This window comes from Calidris pugnax, unplaced genomic scaffold (assembly GCF_001431845.1).
Source record: "Calidris pugnax isolate Ruff unplaced genomic scaffold, ASM143184v1 scaffold128, whole genome shotgun sequence".
Taxonomy (NCBI): domain Eukaryota; kingdom Metazoa; phylum Chordata; class Aves; order Charadriiformes; family Scolopacidae; genus Calidris; species Calidris pugnax.
The window spans coordinates 2660733-2680884 of NW_015090851.1; the positions used below are offsets into that span (position 1 = coordinate 2660733).

General features: G+C 54.4%; 1 protein-coding gene across 1 annotated transcript; it reads left to right on the top strand.

Annotated features, from left to right (window-relative positions):
- The first annotated feature begins 691 nt into the window (after positions 1-691).
- RPN1 (ribophorin I) lies at positions 692-9043 on the top strand. The gene is made up of 10 exons (XM_014943241.1): positions 692-966; positions 1836-1900; positions 3460-3766; positions 4196-4405; positions 5385-5577; positions 5908-6007; positions 6275-6413; positions 6612-6731; positions 7168-7413; positions 8451-9043. Exons 1-10 carry the CDS (start codon positions 736-738, stop codon positions 8631-8633), a joined length of 1794 nt encoding a protein of 597 aa, XP_014798727.1. The 5' UTR covers positions 692-735; the 3' UTR covers positions 8634-9043.
- Positions 9044-20152: the final 11109 nt, after the last annotated feature.

Sequence of the window (20152 nt, forward strand, 5' to 3'; positions counted from 1 at the left end):
ATTTGTGGCTCATTTATTCATCAGGGTGATCCAGAGCACCGTAACTCCATCTCCGGTGCTAAACCCCAGCGCTGCCCAAGCTACCTGCCTTTTCCCACTGCCATCCCAAGCCAGGGGCTACCACCAGGCCTTAGGCTTTTGGCCACTTGAAGCCACCGCTGCCAGAGCCCTGTAAAGAGCCAGCTTTGGCTAAAAACAAGAACACAAAGCTGCTTTGTGCAGCAGCTACAGAAGAGACTTAAAAGCACGTGGATGCCCTGAGTGTCCCGGATTATTTGTTATAATTGCTTTATGCTCCTTTTCAGGCCTCCCCGTGCTTCCCAACAGAACCTCGGGCCTGGCGTTTGGCCGTCGCTGAGGCCTGGCCAGGCCCGGGAGCCCAGCAGGGGCGCGGGCCCAGCCACACCGCGGGAACCCCCGGCCCTGGGCGCCAGAGACCGGCGGCGGAGAGAAGATGGGATTACCGAAGGAGGGAACCGGCCGCCCGGGGCTGCAGCAAGCAGGAGCGAGCCCCGGGGCTCTGGAGGGGCCGTCCCCGCCGCAGCCGCGCCTCCGGCCCAGCCTTTCTCCTCAGGCACTGGCGTGGCCGCCCTACCCCGCGGGAGGGGGGGGCCTCAAGCGCTACTGGGCGCCGCCATCGTGAGCCTCCTCCCTGCTGGGCGCCGCCATCTTGTGCCCTCCCCGTAGAGCGCGGGCGCCGCCATCTTGTGCCCTCCCCGTGCGGTGTGTCCGGCCATGGCGGGGCTGCTGTGCCGCCTGCTCCTCTGCCTGGCGGCCACCGGGGCCGGGGTCGCCGCCGACCTGCTGCTGGAGGAGGCGCGGCGTTCCGTGGACCTCAGCACCCACCTGGCCAAGGTCTCGGCCGAGCTAACCCTGGCCAACGCGGCGGGCGGCGCGGCCGCCTCCACCTTCCTGCTAGCGTTGGAGCCCGGCCTGGAGCCCCGTCTGGCCTACCTGGGCGTGCAGGTGAGCGGGGGGCGGCGGGGGACAGGGCCCCGCTGCGGGAGGGGGGCCGCGGCTCGGCCCGTGGCGCTGCCGGGGCCCCGCCGCCCTTAGGGACACGTAAGCAGAGCGCCGCGCTCCCGCCTCGGGCCCGGCCGCCTCTCGCCCCCTACAGCGGCCGGGGAGAGGCTCCGTGTTGGCCACACTGCCCCTCCGTGCACCCACTGCCCTGTAAATGATGACGCTGAGGGGTTTTTGTGGTTATAAAGACCAAAGGGGGAATGGCTGAGGTGGTAAGGTCTGGTCAGCAATGAGGGAGGCGGGAAAGGTGCTAATTAATCTCGTTAGTGCTGTAAGAGAGAGCCCCTCGGGTGGAGCGGGAGTGCATCCCCGGCTAATGCAGGCCTGGGAGTGGGGGTCCAGCCTCTTACCCCACGGGACCTACAAGAGGGCTCTTCTCATCCCGGGAGTGCTTGCACTGAACTCCTCTTTTCCTGGTGGCCGAGTCAGATTCCAGTGGCCTGCGGGCTCCCCAGCCGCTGGAGGAAACATCCAAGAGAAATCACAAGAGCAGCCGACACAGATTCTCCTTTGCACAAGTCAGTGTCTGTGCTGCCTTGGGAACCAGGCTGAGGGGGACTTGAGAGAATTAGAAATTGCCAGTATTTCTTCTTGCACACTGACCACACTTCAGTTTGTATTAATGAAAAGCCTTTATTAATATTAAACCTTTAAGAGGGGTTTAACTTTTTTTTTTTTAAATAATTATCTCTCACCTTGTACTTTCTCGGGGGGATCCCCCTAAAAATGTGGATAGGGTCTTTATGGAGTTTGCCCTGGACACGTTAAGTTTTTTCAATGGCAGCACACTGATCACTGTTATTTTGGAACAGGTGAAGGGTGAGGAAGAGGAGGAGAACACCTTGGAAGTGAGAGAGACTAAAGTTAAGGGCAAAAGGTGAGTGTCATTCTCTAAGGTCAGTACCTGGAGTTGTGTGGGGGGGGTTCCACCATTGTCTTCATAGTGGAGCAGAAATACCACCACCATCCCACATACCTGGAGATCCTGAAGGTTTTGTTCCCAAAGGGATCCACTGTGTACTCAGGCTGCATCCTGGAGTGCTACAGAGGCAGGGCACACAGTTTACACAAGCAGCCAAACCCAGTTCCTGCAGTCCAAGAGGCCCCAGTAGAAATCATTCCTTTCCCTCACATGCTCTTTCCTTGGGAGATGGCACATGGTTTTAGAGCTGTGCTCTAAAACTCTGCCCGGTATGGGCTGTGACCCCAGCACATACCTGCTTCCCACAGCTGCTAGTGAGGGGAGAGCCCTATAAGAGGGAGAATCACTCTCTTAAATGCAATTCAGCTGTCTTCAGGGGGGCTCAGCTGTGCTTAGTCTATTGCACTCAGTGCCTTAAGTAATGCCCTGTTCTTTTACTAAAGGACATCAGGAAAGATTTGAAGAGTTATAGCTATAGTCGTGTTCTTACCCATTGCTCCCTTTTGAGGTCTCAAATGGTTGGCAGTGGTGATTACAGAGAGGCTGTAAGTGCTCTTTGGCCGTGTCCCCAGTCTGCGATGTGGGGGGTGCCACAGGATGTTGGATGCTCTGGCCCAGTGTGGGCTGTTTGTCTGCTGCAAGGAGAGAGGGTGCTGGTTGTGTGTGAGGCTCTGCGCTGCCAAGCTCAGGGTGTTGTGCATACACTGCAGGGCCAGGCAGGCAGGTCCTTTCTGAGAACAAGAACTGAGCAATAAAGGATGCTTGTAAAGTGGGTCAGAAGCACAGTGCTGCTGGGTTTCAAGAGGACAGTAGCTGTCGAGTTCAGTTGCCAAGGCAGACCATGGTTTCTGATGTATCTGGAGGCCTCATGTCATCCTGCTCTTTGGCCCCAGGCATGACTTAAGGTCCATTAATTTCTGTCATCACCTTGGTCCATCTGGTGCATCCTTACAGGTTTGGTGAAAACTTGATCCTTTTGGTAGAACTTCACTATAAAACCATGCTCATTTTCTGGCTGTTCCTTAGTTTCAGATGCTGCGGGCAAATAGCCGAGAACGAGCAGACTTTGTGGGAAGAGGTGCTTAAGATGTTTGTGATTTTTATTGGGACATTTGCACATGCTTCCTCTGATTCAGATCATTCTTGCTATCTGGAGAAGAATGGAAAAACCCCTGCTGAAACATGCTTTATAAATGCAGAACTTGGGAGGGGAATGTGTCATCATTCCCCTTCCCAAATGGGAGCCAGGTGTTTTTGTGAAGCACGGACTGTAATTGTGCCAAGGTACAGTTCACCCTGTGCTGCCTCCTGTCCTGCTTCCCCAGTCCAGAGTAAGCACCACCCTCGGGGACAAGGCATCTGTACACTTTGGAGGAGCAAATATAATATTGGCCCCAATCACACATGATATATGTGATAATGGGCTCCCATCCACAGGGACATATTGCAGGGATTAAATCTGATTGCTCTGCAGGAGAGATCTCGCATGACTTACCTGTTCTTCTCCCTTCCAGTGGGAAATTCTTCTCTGTGAAGCTGCCGTCTCCTTTGGCACCAGGAGCCAAGGTCCGTGTATCTGTTGAAATGGTTTTCACGCATGTCCTGCAGCCCTACCCCACCCACATCACCCAAAGTGAGAAGCAGTTTGTGGTCTTTGAAGGAAATCACTATTTCTACTCACCATACTTCACCAAGACCCAAACAACCCGGGTCAAACTGGCCTCTAGGAACGTGGAGAGTTACACCAAGCTGGGCAACCCTTCCCGCACTGAAGACATGATTGAATATGGCCCCTTCAAGGACATTCCTCCCTACAGCCAGGTAAATGCCTGTGTAAAGAGGTTGCGTCTCTGCAGAGAGCATCTTGTAAACATGCACCCGCATCTCAGAGGCTGGAGAATGGCAAGCAGAAGCTTTTGTGTAAGAGTCATAGGTCAAGCCTGAGTTAGCCCACGTGCTCCAGAAAATCAACATGTTTCTGGCAGGGGTGTATTTGTGATGGGGAAGGTGACATCTCTAGCCCCCCCCCCGCCTTAAAACTCAGCCAGATGTGGGGTATGACCTATGAGTACACCCCAAGTACCAGTGTCCTGTGTGACCTGGGCTGGGGTGGCTCAGACCTTCCTGTGCAGCCACCTTCACTTCTCTGCAGAGTCTGTTAAGGACCTTTCTCTGTGGGACACAGAGACAGGTAATTGTGAGGGGAGGTCACTCCTTACTTCAGGTCTAATCATCTTTTTTACTTGTTAGGACACTCTGAAGGTGCACTACGAAAATAACAGTCCATTCCTGACCATCACCAGTATGACCCGAGTCATCGAGGTGTCTCACTGGGGGAACATTGCTGTTGAAGAGACGGTTGATTTAAAGCACACAGGAGCAGTGCTGAAAGGACCTTTCTCCAGATATGACTACCAGAGACAGCCAGACAGCGGCATCTCTTCTGTCAAGTCTTTTAAGGTTGACATTTTGCATAACTTTTTATTTTCTTTTTTTTACTGTGGCTTCCCCCTTTCTTTTATCCCCAGAGGGAAAAAAAAGATAGTTGTCCTTTGCCTTTTCTTTGGTAACCATACCCAATTAATAAAGGAATTTTAAAGCTCTTATCTATTTTCAGAGAAAGCTCATACTAGACGGACATAGCTTGTGGAGGTAGAATTAGGGGGTTATATGCTTTATTGCATCTGTTGGCCAAAAAACCTGCATATACCTGTGCATGTAATGTTGCTCCACATTCCCACCCCTCCAATCTCAGGGACCCTCTAAAAACCCTTAATCCCTGTGCTGACAGCTCTTCTTTCCGTTTTCCACTCTGCAACAGCCGTTCATTCCATCCCCACCCTCTTATTTTCAGCATTGCCTTCTCTGACATATCCTCATCATGTTGAACAGTATTAATTGGAAACTCACCCATTCATTCCTTGCTCACAAAGCACTCAACACGAGTTAAAGCTGCCGTTCTGCTAAAGAGATGTGAAAAGTATTATGTGTTTTCATCTGAACCAAAACCTTTCTCTCTGCTTGAAGCCTCTCGGATTGATTGTTGGAATTCTCTAAGGTGGCACAGCCAAACAGAAATCCCATTTTGCGGAGCGTAAAGCCGAGCGAGCTCCGTTTGCTGGGGCAGCAGGCGGGAGTGAAAAGGGAATTGCTGTCCTGGTGGGCACAATGAGATCCCTTGCTGTCTGGGATATTTGAAACTGGGCCGGAGAAATCACATTTATTTAGAGGCCAAGTGCTTTTAGTGCTGGCGGCCACTTCTGTAGCTGATTGCTTAAAATAGCACAGTTTTACCACTCAGTGCAACTGAATGGCCATTTTGTCGTCTCTCACACGGGAGCGTGGTTTCTCCATGTTTAACAACCATTATTGGTTTTGCCACTTTTGCTGGGAAGGGCTCGTAGCCGATGCACTGACTGTTGCCTCTCTCTCCGTACAGACCATTCTCCCGGCTGCTGCTCAGGACGTCTATTACCGAGATGAAATTGGAAACATCTCCACCAGCCACCTTCTTGTCCTGGATGACTCCGTGGAGATGGAGATCCGTCCCCGCTTCCCGCTTTTTGGGGGATGGAAAACCCATTACATCATTGGCTATAACCTGCCAAGCTACGAATACCTCTACAATCTTGGTAGGTGGCACAGGGGAATGGAGTAAGAAACCTTCTCCTCTGCTTTTAAAGGTGATTGCCGTACAGTAAAGAATTCAAAGCTGCGGTACACTGCACCTTAGCAACAACAGTTGCTAGCTATTATTTCTAGAATATGCAAATCCACCTTCTTTTCTGCGCTTCCTTCAGGTTTTTATAGACATCTGGTTAAAATAGACTTGTGTGAGCTGGTGCCCCCTGCTGCACAATGTATCCATCCGAATTCTGCTTTTGCTTCTCTTGAGCTGAGCTTCAAGGTTGCCCCTTGTTCTTTGAGGAGTTGTAACCACCCTCTGGTCTGCACTCTCTTAGGTGATCAGTATGCCCTGAAAATGAGGTTTGTAGACCACGTGTTTGATGAGCAAGTTACGGACTCTCTGACTGTCAAGATCGTCCTGCCAGAAGGTGCCAAGTAAGTGTCATTACTCCTGGCTTGTTACTGCAAATTATGCTGTGTTGGTGGCAATTCTCCAGCCTGCTCTAACAGCCTGAGGACAGTGAAACAAAACCATGACTGTGCATGTGGAGGAGACCTTGGAACACAGCTTTGTTTCCTTTTAGAGTGTCATTTAGACTGCATAATTGGCCTTGTGCTGGAGGCCACAGTTGGTCAGCCAAGTCCTAGGTTACATCACCTCAGACAGTGTAGAGTCATACGGGACTCTGGCTTTATCCACAGGAATATCCATGTGGACAGCCCCTATGAAATCAATCGTGCTTCAGATGAGCTTCACTACACCTACTTGGACACTTTTGGACGTCCAGTCATTGTGGCACACAAGAACAACCTGGTGGAGCAGCACATCCAAGATATCGTGGTGAGTGTGGCACGTGTCTCTGCGTGGTTTGCTGGGGCAGTTGCGCCTCCTCTGAATTCAGTGGCACGGTCAAAACACCAACATTGGGTTCCAGAAATAAATACCTGCTGGACTGCACGGCCAGTTCTGCTGCTGCCTGAGGAGAGCTCTCTCCCATAGTATTGTGGGTCATTGCTCAGTTTCAAACTTCTCTCCTAGGTTCATTACACCTTCAACAAAATCTTGATGCTGCAGGAGCCTCTGTTGGTGGTTGGAGCCTTTTACATCTTGTTCTTCACGGTGATCGTCTACGTGAGACTGGATTTCTCCATCACTAAGGTGCTGTATGGGGAGGAGCCCTGTGGGAGTGTTACTGGTTTACTCAGCTGATGGTTGGAGACTTGTACCAGTAATCCTGACGATGGGATATCTTGCTGGATGCTTAACTGGAGCTCTGGCAGGGTTTGAAGTTGTGAGCCAAGGCTAACCCAGGTTTTACCTTCTGTATGAAAAGAAACCCATCCCTGAGAAGCAGGGATGTCTGTAATTCTTCTGTGACATTTTCACTTACTTTTTGTTAAGCTGTGTGTTGGCCTAGACCGAGTGCTGAAAGGAGCTTGTCCTAGTCAGTACTTGCACCGTTTACCTAATTACTGTCAGGTGACTTAATTGCAAAGGGAGCAGTTTCTGTGACAGTCCTGTGGCAGATTGCGGACATGGCTTGATGCAGATCGAAATTACAACTTCTGTGATCTTCCCTTCTGTCCTCTTGCAGGATCCAGCTGCTGAAGCCAGGATGAAGGTTGCCTGTATCACAGAGCAGGTGCTGACTCTGGTGAACAAGAGGCTTGGGCTGTACCGTCACTTCGATGAAGCAGTGAATAAATACAAGCAGTCACGGGACATCTCCACCCTGAACAGCGGCAAAAAGTCTTTGGAGACGGAGCACAAGGCCCTTACAAGTGAAATAGCCTCTCTGCAGTCTAAACTGAAGACAGAAGGCTCTGACTTATGTGATAAAGTAAGAAATTCTAATACTTTTTTTTTTTTTTTAGCTTTCCTACTCTTGGCTCCATGAAGTAGTCTAGTTGAGTTTTAATTTGGGCTTTAGTTTCTGTAGCCTCTGAAAATGGCTTGAGCCCTGCCAGGGGGTGTGAAGATCAGTGTGTTGTTTTTGCAGTAATCTTGGATATGCAGCCTTGGAAGTGCTGCTGGTAAACAGCTGCCTCTGCTGTTTTTTAAACAGCCTTTGAATCGGCTGCACGAGTGCAGATTAATGCTTTTGTAACACAATCCTGATGCTCCTCCTTGAGCTCATGGCAGTGACACTTAGGCAAAAATGGAAACTATCAACACGTTACCAGTTCTGACTCTACTACTGACACCAACCAAACCAACATCTCCTCCCTCATCTCTTTTTTTTTTTTTGTTTTGTCCTTGCACATGTGAATTTGGTGCTGACAGAATTTTGGTAACATGATGCTCCTCAAGGGGTATTTCTCTGTACCATGTTGAAAGCCATGGCACGGTGAGCGCACACCCACTGTCCTTTCCTTCCTCCACTGTATTTCAACACCTACCTGGAACAGCCACTTAACCCCAAGCGAGGGACAGTGTAGTCTCTAAGGTCCATTCAGCCAACAGCCACCTTGCTTAATCTGTTACTAGCTCAAAAGAGTCGCTCTATTGCTGCAGACCTGCTTCTCACACACCATGAACATTAACTGGAGGGACACAGCTTCGAGCTGTCATAGTTGTGATTTAGCTTGAAGCCTTTAAAATCTGTAATTAAACACTCTTTAACAGTCACTGCACCTGCCTCCTGCCAGTATGGCTCCTGGGTCCTCCGAGTCCCTTTATCTGCACTGCTTAATTACCCATTCATGAGATACTCCTCATAATGTGATGCCAGAGAGAGGTGATCCCTCGGAAGGAATATTCAGGGACTGGAGATGTTTCCATTTAGTGCTCCAGCTTTACCATCTCTTCTATTCCAGTTTCACTGTAGGGATCTTTTCTTGTCTCCTCTAATACTCCCTTTGTTTCTCACCCAATAAGGTAAGTGAGATTCAGAAGCTGGACGGCCAAGTCAAGGAGCTTGTTCTGAAGTCCTCCGTTGAGGCCGAGCGGCTGGTGGCTGGCAAGCTGAAGAAGGACACGTACATCGAGAACGAGAAGATGCATTCCAACAAGCGCCAGGACCTGGTCACCAAAATCGACAACATCCTCGACGCGCTGTAACTTGGGTTTAGTGACCGGGCGGAGGGGAGAGGTGTGAAGGAAGATGAGAAGCCTGGGAGAGGATATACTTTGAGCCAAAAGTCCTTCCCAGCAAAGTTAGGGGGAAAGTTGATGTGAAATGTCTGAAAGTATGTTTTGTTTCTAGATTTTTTCTATAGAGCCTGTCTGCTCAGCAACATGTGCTGTGCAAGGGACCACGCCATCGTGCTGTTTGGGTAACAGGGTTTCTTTACCAGAGGCGAGACTCACCCAGGGTATAAAAGTCTCCCGTTTTCAGTTTTCCCTGTATGGATGTGCCCTGACTAAACGCACACAAACAGCCACTCTGAGCACAGACACGCTCACGGCAAATCCGAATGTCGCATCTCCAGAAAGAATAAAAGACGCCTTTGTTCTACTTTGAAATAAAACTGCCTCTGTCTCACCTTTTTGTGTTGTACCAGGGTTGGGGGAGGCTGGGGCACTAGTGGGGTCCAGCCCTGACTGCTCAGGCTTCCTCTCAGCCATGTGCCTTGAAGGCAGAGCTCTGCCACCATGCAAGACCCTGACCCAGGTGGGGAGAAAGCCAAGCCCTTGTTTACCAAAGAGGTTTGAGATTCCAATACAGAAAAGAGGCAGAAAACAGCAGAATGGGCTGTGTGTCCCTCTGCTGCCTTTCTTGCTGATGCCCTGCCCTGAGCTGCAGGTGGAGGCAGCTGCCCGTGGGTGGATGTTTCTGCAGGACAGGGGTGGTTAAATGGTGGGCAGCCTTCCCTGTGGGGCATCACAGCCACCTCCACGAGGCACGCTGGGCCAGAGCATGGCTACACCAGAGCGGTTTGAGCCACCTTAGGGGATGCTGGTGCCCCAAGTGGCTGTGCCATAGTACCTGCACAGGCTGGCACCCTGTGAGGCTGTGGGCAAATACAGCCCCTGTGGCCTGGCACTGCCTGGAAGCCCTGTGCCTGGACACACACAAGCAGCTGGATGCTTTCCAGCCCTTTGCCAGGTCACCTGCGCTGCCTTGTCCCTCTGTCCGCACAGCCAAGGTCTCCATCACAGACACACTTTCTCTGCCCCTCACAAGCCCCTCTTGGATAAAAACTGTCCTTATCCTAGTGTCCATAAGGACCCCTATGTCCTTATGGGATGCTTTTCTCCTCTCACAGAGGATGCAGTTGGTAGGGAAGAGGGAAGCCCTTTTCCCCGGGCCATGCAGCTTCCAAAGGGGGTTGGTAGTGAGGAATGTTTTGCTGCAGGCCTGAGCCCCGGCACCCACCACCTTGTCTGCCTGGTGCCAGCTCCCTCCCATGCCCACAAACCTCGCCATGAACCCACAGCAGGGAGGGCAAGCCTAGATCTCCCTGACTCCCTGGGTGGGAGCTGTAGGAAGCCCTGAAACCACGAGTCCTGCCTGACCAGGGTGGGGATGAACAACATCTAAAATCAACAAGTCACCATTAACCCATTGGGGCAAACCACAGGCAGAGTGCTCAGGGAGGTACTGGGGGCATCCAAAGCCAGACAGGGACTGCCTGTTGCACCAGGCAGGTTGCTACACAGGCAGGTCCAGGGGAGGAGAAGAGAGATCAAACTGATGATCCCAGAGACACCCCTAACTGCATTCTCCCTGGCAGAGGAAGGGCAGCGCCACCCTTCATTACCCATGTCCTACCTCTGCCTGGCTTCATAGCTTGTGAAGCTTCACCGCAGCTTCACAGCAGAGCTTGTGCCCATCACAAAGCCCTGCGGGGTTGATTGTGTGTCTCTGTGTCCCTCCCCAACCCAAGGCTCTGCTCCATCAGCACCACAGCTCAGCCCTCACGGCTGCTGGGCGGCTTCAGATCCTGCTTCTTAATAGAAACCATGGCTTCAGCTATTAATAGGCAGGATGAACGCAGGCAGCCCCAGCAAAAAAGGCCTCTGTTCTCCGAGGGGACCTGCCCCAGTTCCAGAGGCCGAGAATAAAACTGGCTGCAAAGAGAGGTGCTTTGCTCCTCTCCAGGCAGCTCCCTTCTGCCGCCCTCCCCGCATGGATGTAGCCTCCCACACTGTGCACCCTCAGCCTGGTCTGCCCCCAGGGCTGCTCCTCTGGGGACAGCTCACCCACCAGGAAAGGGCAATTTGGGGTGAGCAGCCCAGGAATGTCCTCGCTCTGGGGTTTGGGGTGGGCAAGAGAACCCCCCCCGGGGAGGCAGGCTCTGGCTCCTACGCACTGTTCAACCGGGTTACGGAACAGGATGGAGACACATGTGCTGTGATGTCCCCCAGGGTGAGTTTCATCCCCCAAAGTGGTCCCCCCAACCTTTGTGGCTGCTCCCCTGTGCCAGCAACCCCCAGAACTGCTGGGGGAGCCATGGTGAGGAGGCACCCCACAGCCCAAAGCACACAGCCTCCCCACTGAGCCCCGCAAAAGGGGCATCTGCAGCCTGCAACAACAGCCCACAGCAGCACAATACATCAGGGAACCCTTCCACCAAACACACAGGAGCAGAGTGACCTAGAAACCAGAACAATTTCTGGAATCCCACAGATTTACTCCTGAGAATAAACCAGAAAAGGAGAAGGAAAAACCACAGCACCTACCAGGTGGTCAGGGTCCACAGGAGAGCCACAGGAGAACCAGAACAACAGCACCTCATGGCAGCAAATGGATTAATTAGGGCTGCAGCTGTTTGTCTCTGCTGAATTTAAAGGGGGCAGCCTCCAATCTATGGGTGGGGGAAGAATGGGGAGGGTGGTTGGGTCAGGAAGGCAGTCAGCTGTCCATCTCCTGCTGTCTTCCCCTTCAGCTCTGAGGGCTCAAGGGGATCTGACTTCAAAATCTCTCTTGTGGCTGGCTTTTGCAAACCATCAATGCATCCAAGGAGGTTTCCAAATGATCTCTGTGCTCAGACCCCAGTAGCAAGCAGAGAAGCAGCCCCTCACCAGTTGTGTGTCCCAAGGTAGCCACTGAGGACAGGCTTCCTGGGAAGGAGCTGCTGCAGGGCAGCCCAAAAGGGTCCCCATCTGCAGAGCCATCAGGGTCTCTCCTCCATGTGGCTCAGGCTGTGCTTGTTTGATCTTTCTGCATCCTTCAGCCAGTGTAACCATGCTGGCCTCTCCCACCAGGACCAGTCCAGCAGGTCCCCGGCCACGGCTGCCCTTGCTGGCACCATTTCTGGCTGGTTTTGGGATCTGCCTGAACTCCAGCTGCTGCTTTCCAAGGACATCCCTTATTTCTTCCAGGCTTGGCAGCTCATCAAGCATGAGGAACCAGAGCAAGCAGGTTCCCAAAGCATTACAGCCAAGACTGGGGAGGGATGTAAGTGCTACCACCAGGGAACCTGAGCACAAGGGCTCCTCTTTCCTTCAGCTGTGCTCGTGGCAGTCTAACCTGAGACCTGTGGGCAGGGGGAATCCCAAGCTGATGGAGATGATAACATCCATCCTCCTGCTGCCTCCAAAAACAGACAGGCCTTCAAGAGGTGGCTGAGAGCTGCAAAAGGACTGGGCTTTGTTTCTACTGCTCTGCACAAAAGCTTTTCTGGGCTAGGAAATTCACTTGTGATCCTTGTTCAAAAAATATAGCCTGGGAAGGCTGCCAGGAGTAGGGAGGCATCTGCCAGGGTAATTGCAGAGCAGCAGAAGGAAAAGGAATGCTTGGATAAAGGAGCACTTGAGACCCTCCAGCAGATTAACATCTCACAGGTAATTAAAGCTGAGCCCTGCTGGGACTCCGTGATTAGTTTTGCTCCCGTGCAGAGTTTGGAACCAAAAGGTTGGAAGGGCTGAAATTTGCCTCCACAGTAAAGGGAACAAAGTGAAGAGAGAAGGAAAAAAAAAAAAAAAAAAAAAGCATATGTAGAAGAAGGAAAAGGAAACCACACAAATACAAGATTTGCTGGTGAAAGCGAGCAGCCATGATTTCAGGTCCCCAGCTCAGAACAGCCACCTGCCTCTCATGGGGTAGCAAGAAACTCCCCTCAGCCTCCCCACTGCTCCCCCCAGCCTCCCCGCTGCTCCCCTTCTCACCAGGGTGCTACCCACACCCCACGCTTCTCCTGGGTGTCCTTGGCAGCCAGAGAACAACTTCTCCCTCTTTGACTTCTCGCTGATAGTCCTCCAAGGGAAGCTACAGCACTGAACAGCCTCCCAGCAGGTCCAACCCATCCTCCAAGGGATGCTTCAACTCGTGGGCTGGAGAGAAAAATCGGGTTTTATAGTCAGGTGCAGTGTAACTCCCACCCACACCCTCCGGCCCTAGCCAGCCCCCATCCATCCTACGTGGGTGGGGATAGCCCAGTGCTATTTCTGTGCCATTTGTCTCCCCCTCCCCGTGCTGACACCTCCTCTCTGCTCCACAGGGATCAACCATCTCATGTATTGATTTCTTTTCATCTAACCCAATACCACATCTGAGCTTAACCTGCAAATCCTGCAGGTCTGTGCTTGGCTCTGGGAGTTGCCACATCTCCATTCACCCTGAGGAAGCACATCTGAAAGCACACCCGGTGTAGTAATGCCTCTTCCAGCCAACCTGGCCGCACCACTTCACCAGGAGACAGAGGTGGAACACGTACTGAGCACCATGAGACCAGCTGTGATTTAATACTAGCTGCTGAGCTATGGCCTGAGGAAGTGCACACATGCATGTACACCCCTACACACCCACATGCACACCCCTGCACACCCCATACCAGCACAGGGGGTTCTGGTGAGCTCCCAAGTTAACCAGCATCTGTGCTCCATCACCCTTCATCTGTCCACAGACCATCCCTGGCAGTGGGGCACAGCGCCTTGAGTACCCCAGACCCATGGCAGCCCCTGCACAGCTCTGCAGATGGACAGACACACTTCCCTACGTGCTCTTTAATCATTTCCCTCCCACCATCCCCAGTGGGGCTGCCTGGCTCCCAGTCTGGACAGTCCCGCAGTGCTCAGCACTATCTGGTGGCTGTGGACCAGTGTCCTAGGGGTCATCGAGCTGGTTTGGGGTCACCACAGGCTGCTGGCTGAGAGGTGCTGGCGTATCTTGTACCCCCTCTCACAGCTCCTGCTCCTTCACCAGCTCAGGGTGGGTCGAATCCCAGAGGAGGACCACGTCCCACTGGGTGGTAGCACCTGGAGGACCACATCCCACCAGGCTGCAGTGCCAGGAGGGACGGGAGAAGGTCCCCATGGCGCTAGTGGGGCCCATGGGGTCCATGGTGCCACCATGGCACCTCACCGCCTCCGCCGCCACTAGAGGCCGACACCCCCCGGGGAGGCCACATGGCCATGGTGGCCACCTCAGCCTGCCCCAGCCCTGGCCCACCGCCGGCCCTGCCGCTTGGGGGACCCATTGCCCCGCTGGTGCATGGGCCAGCCCTGGCTGAGGATGGCGGTGAGCATCTTTCTTTCTTTCTTTTTTTTTTTTTTGGTTTAAATTTATTATTTTTTCTTCCCCCTCCTCAACTCGCTCCTCCTCATCCAATTTGTCTTCAAGGCTGACACGAGAGAAAACCCCAAATGACAGCGCCTGCCCGGCACAGTTTTACCACAGTATCCTGAAAAAGGCATCTGGCGAGCTGATAGTGCAGGGGGGCTCCGGGCGGGAGCCCCTGCCGGAAGCGGAGGACTGGCGGCGGTTGAAGGGCCGATGCTTCAGCAAGGGCAGCAACAGGAAACATCTCCCGGGCCCAGGGAGCTCCTCCGGGGCCACCCCAGGGTCTCCAGGCACGGCCGAGGTGGCCCACCCTGTTGGGTCCATGGTGGGCCCACCGGGACCCCCGTCTTCCCCACCCAGCCCCTCCGCCATCTTGTGCCGAGCCATATATTGTGCCTTTGAGCTGCCTTCTCCTCCTGAAGGCAGTGGCCATGCACACCACGGCTGGAGAAGCTTCTCCAGGACCATGCGGGCCTCGCCTGTGAGGGTGGGCGAGACCCCTCTTTGATGGCTTTGGCTCAGGGGACATCCCCCGGAAGTGCCACCTGTGTGGCTCTGGGTGGTGCCACTGCTGCACCCAAGGCTCCACAGGCCATGGGGACCATCATCCTCCCATGGGGACACGAGGGCTGGGCATGGTGGTGGCCCATGTGGCACAGCCGTGAGATGCAGAGCATCACTTGGCCAGCAGGGATGCAGCTGCCTCAACCCTACAGTCACAGGCTGCAGAAAGCTGACCCCAGCGAAGAGCAACCTGAGAGCATCCCGTGCCTCTGAGTTCAGTGTGGCATGTCGCACTCAAAAGAGAGGACCCCCTCCTAACACCTCCAAGAGCACAGATGTAGGCAGCAGAGAAGCGGTGAGCTCACGGCTTGAGCAAGAGCCACACCGCACATCGTGTTGGGTCCCTCCTCACCAAGAGGAGATGTTGGCCCAGGCACGTGGGCTCTGCCAGCTGCCTCCATGTCACTATGCCTCTGATCACCCAGCCCTGCCACATCCATCTGCTGGGGGACACAACCTGCTCCTCTCTCCCCATCCTTCCCAGTCCCTGGCTGTACGAGGCCATTGGGTGGCTGTGCAAGGCTCTGCCCTGGAGCTCATCATTAGCACAGGTCTTTGCTCTCAGTCAGGTAGATGAGCAAAAAGGCCCTGGGCACTTCTTGCTTTCTGACTCTTGAATTGGTCCAAACTGGGGTGGTCTATGGCTTGCTGGGCTTAGACCAAAGACCAGAGATACTGGCTTACCACATATCCCCCCAGGGTGAAATTTTCATGCTCCCTGCCCACAGAGCAGCATCTTGGTGGCAACGGTTCAGAAAGTGGAGGGGGAAGGTGATGCTCAGCATCTCTTCAGTAAACCTGCTGTGCAAAGAGAAAAAGGGACTGGTGAAGGGAATGGCAAGGAGGAGCTCAGCAGGGCCAGCCCCTGGGGGATGCTGCTCCTAAAAGCCAGACTGGTCTCCTCAAGGTGAAGGTCGCAGGTAACTTGCCACCAAAATCCCTAGATGAATTTTCCTCCAAGTGTCATTTTCCAGCAGGCTCCTGGTTCATCTGGCTCCCCCAGGGGCTGTGTAGCAGCAGCGTGGCCGTCCTCACCTGGCTGTGGAAGGGGACTCATCCCTGTTCCCCCACACACCTCTAGTCCTTGCATGCCAGTAAGGACTAGGACAAACCTGTTGCCAGCCACCAGGAACATATCTCTGTGCTGCTCCACACTCTGTGCTGCTGCAGGATCCCAGGCAGCCAGGAACATGCTTTCCTGCTGCTCAGGGGACTGATGCTTTTGCCAACGCACTTTTATTGTAACCTGTGATACTACAGGAGATCCTACAAGCCGGAGGCACTCACCAGGGGCTGAGGAGGAGGAGGATTTGGAGGGGGTGATGCTGCAAGAGCAAATCCACATGGTGTGGGTTAGCAGCAGTTAGCAGGGACAAGGCGTGAGCTCAGGTATGGAGGATCGAGTGAGTACCAGCCCTGGGGGGGGTGAATTAGGTGCTAAAGCTAAAAAAAAAGGAGTAATAGAACTAGAGCATCAGAGTGAACATCCTAACTGAGCTCATTGGTCCCTGATAGCAGGGGCTGCTCTTTAGGATACATAAACCTGGCTTGTTCAAAAAGGAACCCTCGGGACAGAGCTGCAGGAGCTGAAGAACTCAGCATCACCCAGATAAATGAATGAGTGAATTAACTTCACCCCTGAGCGAGGCTGCGAGTCTCCAGCAGGAGGGTGGATACGAAAACCTCTCTGCTCTATCCCAGCCAACAGCCCGTGAGCCCCCTGGCCAAGGGAACAGCATCACTGCTGCAGGTGGCCAGTGCAGAGCAGCAGCCAGTTGTCCCCACAGGAGCAGGGAACACAGGAGGAGGAGGTCGCAGAAGCTGGGCTTGCACCCTGCCTTCCCTCCCTCCTCACCCCGTCCCTGCTGGTTCCTGCGCCCGCAGTGCCCCCTGCCTTCGCTGGCACAGGCCATGGGGTGGCACAGGCCAGCTGTGCCTGCAAAAGTTGACGTGGCCTCAGCCTTGGGACATCCCCAGGGCAGAGGAGCAGAGCAGGCAGGAGCTTTTGCTGCCTTTGGGACACTGGGCATCTGTGCCACAGGGTGCCTCCACACAGCAGCTTTAGGAGCAGGCAACAAATACTCTGAAGGGCAGCGCTGAAATTTGTCATCCTTACTCTTTGCTAATGACTTCCAAGTGAACTTGGATTTTCATCCCCTGCCTTCAGCATCCCTGTGTGTCAAGGAAACAAGCGCAGCTGAGACAGAGGGGCACCACACCACGCTATCACCTCTCAGCTCCCGCAAGAGTCACCGTTCACTGATTTTGTCACCTGTTACTGCTGTTTGTGCCTGGGACTGTCTGCTCCCACACCAGCACTGGCCATCTCCAACTTCACAAACAGGACCAAGCATCGCCACCACAGCAGCTCAGTTGGCACATGAACGTGTGCTTGCAGCACATCCATCTGCCCCCCTGCAGACCTGCAAGGAGGGGAGAAGGAAACCAAACTAGAAAGGGGCCGAGGTAGAAAACGCCTCTCCCTGACTCTTCAGCCAGCCCAGGGGAAGGGAAGGTCTTTAGTTCCCCTTCTTCTCCTTCCTATAGCAGAAAAGAAGGAGCTGCAGCCGCTCAGGAGATGCTGCACATAAAAAGGGCCTCCGCACCCCCCCAGCTGCACCCCAGGAGTTGCAGGTGGCGGTTCCCAGGAGGCAGGCACCCACCCCCGTGTCCCATGGCTGCCCCCCGCTCCCCGGGGTGCTCCCCTGCCCGGCGGGGGGGTCCCCTGTCCCGGCTCCCCGGGGCCGCAGCGAAGCTGGCAGCCACCAGGTGTCCCTGCAGGCCCGCGCTTCGCCCCGCCACAGGGCCACCGCGGGACCGGGACCGGGACCGGCCGCGGGGACACGGGGAAAGGCAGAGGCACCTCCTGGAGGTGGAACCTCGTTCCCCCACCTCGGTTTTGAGGGGTTTTGCCGGCCCAGCCGGGTCAGCAGAGAGCCAAACCCCAGGCTCTGCACGTGGAGCGGGATGCAGGGTGGAAACGGGAGGGATGCGGGAGAGATGCTGGGTGGGTGTGAACAGGGGGGATGCTGCCCCACTGGAGCCCAGCTCCTGTGCCTGGTTAAGCCCTGGTCTGGAGTTGCCTTTTCTTTAGCTTAACTCTGTGAGATTTTTGTCCGGGACGATGCCATGGGTGGGTTTTGAAGGGCTGGATACAGCCCCAGGAGAGATGCACAAAGAGCCCGGGGCACACTGGGGACAGGAGGGAAGGTGATGCACTGGAGGCTGGGTAGGGACATGGATTGCCTCAGTCAGGTGGGAAAGAGTGCATGATCCATTAGATATGAAGGTGTGCTGACAGAGCAGCTGAGAAGAGAGGGCAGGAGAGAAAACCACCACTGGGGTCACCAAAGGTGATGGAGCAAAGGAGGCCTCCAAGAGGCTCTTGTACCTGCACGTCTGGTAGCTGCAGGGTCCTGGAGAAGCCACGGTGATATGAGGGGACCAGGCAGTGTGGGAGATGCTGGACAACCAGGCTTCTCTGTCAACACAGGCAAGGCCAGAGCAGCTGATAGCAATGATGAGGGAAGCTTTATTCCAGGGGGCTTGAGCAGGGACCCACAAGAGATGTGCAGCAGTATGTCAGGCAGGAAGTGCTGCTCATGTTAGTGTTCAGGCTGGGATGGAGAGGCAGGTCCAGATGTCCTACCTGCAGAGATGGGGGAATTTGCAGGACAGGGTTGGCAAGGGTGATGCACGTGCTTCAGGCAAACCCTTCATCCCTCCCTCTCTCCCCAAAGGCTGTAGGGGGGGATGTCGATCTGCAGACACAGCAATGCTGGGAAAAGCAACATCTACCCCCTTCGCCCCCACGGCGCGCTCCAGTATCTGTTTGAGTGTTGTCCGCCTTAGTTTCCTCCCCTCTGACAATCTGACATTAATCTCCCCCGCGCCGCTGTCCTGGTCACGTTCATTTTTATCACAGTTCCGTTAGTGCCAGGCTGAGCTTTCCGGGCGCCAGCGGGGCCCTGCCCGCCGTCCTCGTGCCGGCGCTGCCAAGTCCCCACGGTCCCGCTGCCACCAGTCTCCCCAGTTGGGGCTGCCCCCACCCTCGCCGGTGGGAGCTGCTCACCACATCAGGATACAGAGCAGTGCACCAATTCCGGCCGGGCTTATTTCAGTGCTCTGGTCAACCGCAAGCACGGTGGGTTTCACAAACAGGGCACGCCAGCCCCGCGCAGCCTAACGGATGCTCCGGATGCTCCGTGAGACCATGCCAGCAGCCAGGGTCCCTGCAGCCTCCCCAAAGTGAGCTCAGTCCAAGTCTGGTGTCTCTGCTCCAGGCCAGCCATCCTAGGGCCAGGTGGGTAAGAAGCCTACGCTGTGTTGAGCCTCTTCGTTTCTCAGCCTGGTTTGCAGCAGTTCAGATAGCATTGGCAGGCCATGAACAGGGCAGAGGCTTGGTGGTGGCTCTCTGCCTTCTCCTGGTGGCTCAGATGCATCCACGGCACAGCTCAGACCTGCCTACGCTGGGCACAGCTGCATGAGCCAGGCTGCTGCAGAACAGGATGGTGCCAAGTCCATGCGTGACCCATCCCAGAGCTAGACCAAGCAGGTGATGGCACGTGCTCAAGTTCCCCACCACTTAACGAATTATCGGAGCTAACAAGTTATCACAGATGAACAAATGCTGGTGTTGCGTGCTGCTGGGCAAAGCTGTGGTTTCAGCGAGGAGCCTGGGCAATCACTGCAGCTCACTGACGGAGCAGCTCCTTACACTGCAGTAAATGCCACTGGCACCCGTTTGCCAACCTCCCCAGCTCTGCTCAGGTACACCTTTCTACTCAGTTCAGTTTGGCACCTGCTGACTAGGGCTTCAGCAAAGCTCTGGTAAGAAGGAACACGGCTGAGCAGACACAAAAGGGCCTGGAAAAGGAAAGCAGCTCTGGAAATCCCATGTACGGGCAGGGATTCCACCCTGCCCAGGGCCTGTCCCAGGGAAGCAGCATCCCCACGGGTGATACCCTCCCCACAGCCCTGCTGCTGGGGCTGCATCCAGCCCCTCCATCCCCCAGTTCCCCAAGGAGGCCTGCCCCCTCACCCATGCCCACAAAGACCCTATTTTTGGGCAGAAGGTGCCACCCAGTAGCTGCATGCCCGTACCAGTTGCCAGTACCATTGCAAGCAGACTTTCTACAGCTGCACTAGAGCACATGGTCACCTCTGTGGTGCTGATACAGCTCTTTGGGTGGGGAAGCCCCGGGGAGCAGCAACCCAGCAAGGCAGGGGGTGTTGCTCTCCAGGTTTTAGCTTCTAATTTCTCCGGATTGTAAATTATTAAACGAAACCAAAAAGAACAAATAGCCCCTATGCATGCATTACCCGTTTACCTGCATGCCCCCCTCCCACCTTTTCCCAGGCTGTGCTGATGCCTGCACAGATATCCCATCCCATCATCCCAGGGGGCTCCGGCAGCCCCTGATGGCAGAGACGTGCCCTGGGAAAGAGCTGGCTGCTGCAGGGAGTGCTCTGTGCCTGGGTGAGCTCCCCCTGCCCCAAGGGACTGTCAGACTCCCCCAAATTCAGCAGTGCATTTAGTTCTTCTTAAACCAGGTATCATCTATAAAAC